Source organism: Mus pahari, chromosome 15, assembly GCF_900095145.1.
Source record: "Mus pahari chromosome 15, PAHARI_EIJ_v1.1, whole genome shotgun sequence".
NCBI lineage: Eukaryota > Metazoa > Chordata > Mammalia > Rodentia > Muridae > Mus > Mus pahari.
In genome coordinates this window covers 61,427,443-61,431,524 of record NC_034604.1, presented here as the reverse complement: position 1 = coordinate 61,431,524, position 4,082 = coordinate 61,427,443, and the positions used below count along the sequence as shown (strand labels likewise).

The 4,082-nt window shown below is 39.7% G+C and overlaps 1 protein-coding gene across 1 annotated transcript in view; it reads right to left on the bottom strand.

Moving 5' to 3' along the window:
• The window catches only part of Cep192 (centrosomal protein 192), a 92,171-nt gene that overhangs the window by 80,648 nt on the left and 7,441 nt on the right, over positions 1–4,082 (bottom strand). Inside the window, exons 6-7 of the mRNA XM_029546817.1 lie at positions 2,218–2,270; positions 231–351 (exon numbers count right to left, since the gene is read on the bottom strand). Coding sequence (XP_029402677.1) covers positions 231–351; positions 2,218–2,270 — 174 coding nt within the window. The remainder of the gene's footprint in view (positions 1–230; positions 352–2,217; positions 2,271–4,082) is intronic.

Genomic DNA, 4,082 nt, shown 5'->3' with positions numbered 1-4,082 from the left:
AAAGCAAAGCAAAGCAAAGCAAAGCAAAGCAAAGCAAAGCAAAGCAAAGCAAAGCAAAGCAAAGCAAAGCAAAGCAAAGCAAAGCAAAGCAAAGCAAGTCAGGAGAGTCTTGTTACAGATAGAAGGAAAAGACAAAGAAGACAGTGACCAAGAGTGTACTAACTTTTGCGATACAGACAAAAAGTGAAGTGGCAAGGGAAAGACAGAGAGCATCACTCATTCTGTAGTACCCGAGGAACTGTCCAGGTTTGTCAGTGTTAGAAGTTTCTCATTGTCTAACAAGCTGGTATGGCTGAAATCACTGTTTGGATTCACTGCTTCAAGATGCTTCTTAGGATCAGGCATGGCGATCTAAAAAGAGACAAATGGGACAAGTCTATAAAGAAGAGCAAGCATTTTCTCTGCAGTACAGTTAGTAAGTGAAAACTACAGGCTAGTCAATGAAGAATCCCAGTTTCCATGGACTAGGAGCACCCTTCCTGCCCTACTCTACTTCCCTGCTCCACCTTAGAATGCAGGACACTATCGAACTGCCTCACAGCTTACAAATCTAGTAACAGGGTCAACATACCTCACAACTGAATTTGGGCAATCCAAGGCTTGCTACAGGAAGTGAATACACACACTACAAAAGCTGGAGTAAATATCCTTAATCCGAGCAATCTTTCCTATCATTATTTAGAACTACCTACTTCTCTTCTCTCCGACCCAAGGACCAGCTAACACTAAAGGGCACGAGCAGTTTACCACAGTCACGTCCCAGAAGGAAAATTTAACATTTCCTTGTCCATGGATACCATGGACACTAAAACCATGAATACCAGCTTAAGAATTGACTGCAAAATGTGCCTAATTTTGAGATAAAAAACCATTGCATGTCAATGTGATTTTACATTAATACAGGATGGGACTCAGCTAGTCCAATAAATACATAAGATACAAGTTAGTGCCAGAACTTTTATTTTTTTTTATTATTTTTTGAGACAGGGTCTCACTATGTGGCTAGCTTGGAACTTGATATGTAGAACAAGCATGAAGTTGTAGAGATCTGCCTGCCTCTGCCCCTCTGCCCCTCTGCCCCTGCCTCTGGAGTGTTGGGATCAAAGGTGTACACGACCACATCTAGACAGAACTGTATTTGAATCTCCTCATTGCCAGATGTAAACCACTCCTTTGTTTTTGAAGCAGAAGGTGATGATTAGTGTTTCAACCTGATAGAAGTTAGACTCACCTAGGAAGTAGGTCTCTGGGGCTCGATTTTGTTTTTTCAAAGTTTTATTATTATATATAAGTACACTGTAGCTGTCTTCAGAAACGCCAGAAGAGGGCATCAGATCTTATCACCAGTGGTCATGAGCCACCATGTGGTTGCTGGGAATTGAACTCAGGACCTTCAGAAGAACAGTCAGTGTTCTTACCCACTGAGCCATCTCACCAGCCTGGTTATCTGCTCTTAAGCACCTTGATTAATAAATGCGGAAGGCCCCACCTCCTGTAGGTGGCACCACTCCCTAAGCAGGGAACCCGAGCTAGCATGAGTCATCCCAGCACTCTTGAGACAGAAGCACACAGAGGCAGGCGGAGTTCAAGACCAACCTACATAGTGAGTTCCAGGACAGCCAAGGCCTTATAGAGACATCTTGTCTCCGAAAACAAAACAACAACAAAAACCACTGAGAAAGCAATCTGAGCACGAGCATGCACGCACTCATGGCTCTCCGCTCCTAATTAAGGATTTGATGTCATCAGCTCTCTCAAGCTCCTGCTACTGTCAATTCCCAGTTAGAATGGACTGTAATGTGGAACTGTGGGCTAAAATAAAACCTTTCTCCCCCTCATTTTCAAAAGGTATTTTTATCACAGCAGCAGGAAGAGAAACTAAGGCACAGAGTCTTCCCATATAGCCCAAGCTAGTCTCAAATTCATAGCAATTTTCACACCCAGCCTCCCAAGTGCGAGGAATATTGGAATATACCACCAAGCACTACTTACTAAATTTCCATTTTTTACTGTAAAAGTTCTGTTATGTTCAAGCTTCTATAGTTCTCGTTCTCTCTCTCTCTCTCTCTCTCTCTCTCTCTCTCTCTCTCTCTCTCATGTTGTGTGCGTGTGTCTGTGTTTAATAAAAATGTTTACTCCAATACAGCAGCGTATTGTGTAATATAAACTTTTACTCCATTCAAGCATCCCAGGAATTGATAATACATAAAAATTTACCTTGTGTTCTTGATTATTTGTCCATGATTTTAAGTGAAAATCAAGAGCTGAATCTATTAAAGAGACAAAAACAAAAAAATGAAGGGACAGATTATTTTTCAACCTAATCATATTTAAAAGCAACAAATAAAAGAAATAAACATTTTTTATCTTGAAACAGAATAGATAATACAGGATGACAATACAGGAATCCATCCCTGCCAACCAGGAGTCAAAGATGTGGACTCTCTCCAGGCCCACAGCAATACAACCAGCCAAACGTGGACAGAAACCACGAACTACAATAATACTTTCTCCAACTAAGGTTTTCCTGGAACTTGTCACAGTTAAGGAGTCTGATTAGTATTATCTTAGTCTGTTTTACTGTTTTAAGTTCTGTCAAACTTATTTCCAAAACAGGTCACCATTTCCTTCCTCTATCCTCATTGTTGTTGTTGTTTTGATTGGTTTGCTTTTGTTTTATTCTTTGTTTTTTATTTTATTTATTTATTTTTGTTTTTTTTGTTTTTCGAGACAGGGTTTCTCTGTATAGCCCTGGCTGGCCTCGAACTTAGAGATCCTTCTGCCTCTGCCTCTCAAGTGCTGGGATTAAAGGTGTGCTCCACCACCACAGGGATGTTTTTGTTTTGGGGGGTACAGGGCCTCTCACTATGTCGTCCTGGCTGTTCTGGAAGCTAAGCTTTATAAACTCTCTGGCCTAAAACTGCCCTGACTCTGCTTCCTCATGCTGGGATTACAGTGTGTGCTCCCATTCCCAGCCACCACTTTCCTCATGCTGGGATTACAGTGTGTGCTCCCATTCCCAGCCACCACTTTCCTCATGCTGGGATTACAGTGTGTGCTCCCATTCCCAGCCACCATTTTCCATTTCTACCATCAAAGATTGAGTTTCAGTTTCTACAAATCTTGAACAATGTTTGCTGTTTTCTCCTTTTTTGTTTTTTGTTTTGATTCTATGTGATTTGTGTTTTGCCTATCTGTATGTCTGTGTGCCGCATGTCTGCAGTCCCTTCAGACATCAGAAGAGGTGTTGGTCCTCTTTAAAGGGGAGTGGTGGATAGGTGTGAGCTGCCAGTTAAGTAAGAGGAATCAATCTGAATCCCTGGGAGAATAACAAGTGCTCCTAACCACCGAGTCACCTTTCCACCCCAGTCTTTATCTTTGTGATATATCATGATTTTGACTTGCTTTTTTCTTTTTCTTTTTTTTCTTTTTTTTTTGGTTTTTCGAGACAGGGTTTCTCTGTATAGCCCTGGCTGTCCTGGAACTCACTTTGTAGACCAGGCTGGCCTCGAACTCAGAAATCCAACTGCCTCAGCCTCCCGAGAGCTGGGATTAAAGGCGTGTGCCACCGTGCCCGGCTGACTTGCTTTTTTCTTATGACTAATGCTATGAAAAACCTTTCTGTGTGTTTACTGGCCATGTGTACAAATTCCTATAGAGAATTGTCTACTCAAACTCTTTGCATATTTGTCTTTTCAATATTAAAGTTCTTTATATATTTTTAATGCTAGTATTTTCTGTATATATAGTATATAATTAATATATACAGAAAATAATTTTAAATAAATATACTATAATGTAACTATATACAAAAAAATATTTTTCCATTTTTGGTTGTTTTGTCACTTTCTTGACAGCTTACAAGTGTTGCTCATACTATTCTCTTCTATCTTCAAAAATAATTGAAATTTCACATCTGGAAAAACACGACCATACCTAAAAATTGTTCAAACTATAAATGTATTTTTACTCATCAATTTTCTAACACTCAAACATGGTATTATAAGTATTGAATTATAGCTCCAATTTCTATCATTGCTATAGTAAACCAAAAGTATATAGTTTTCTTTTTTTTTTTTTTT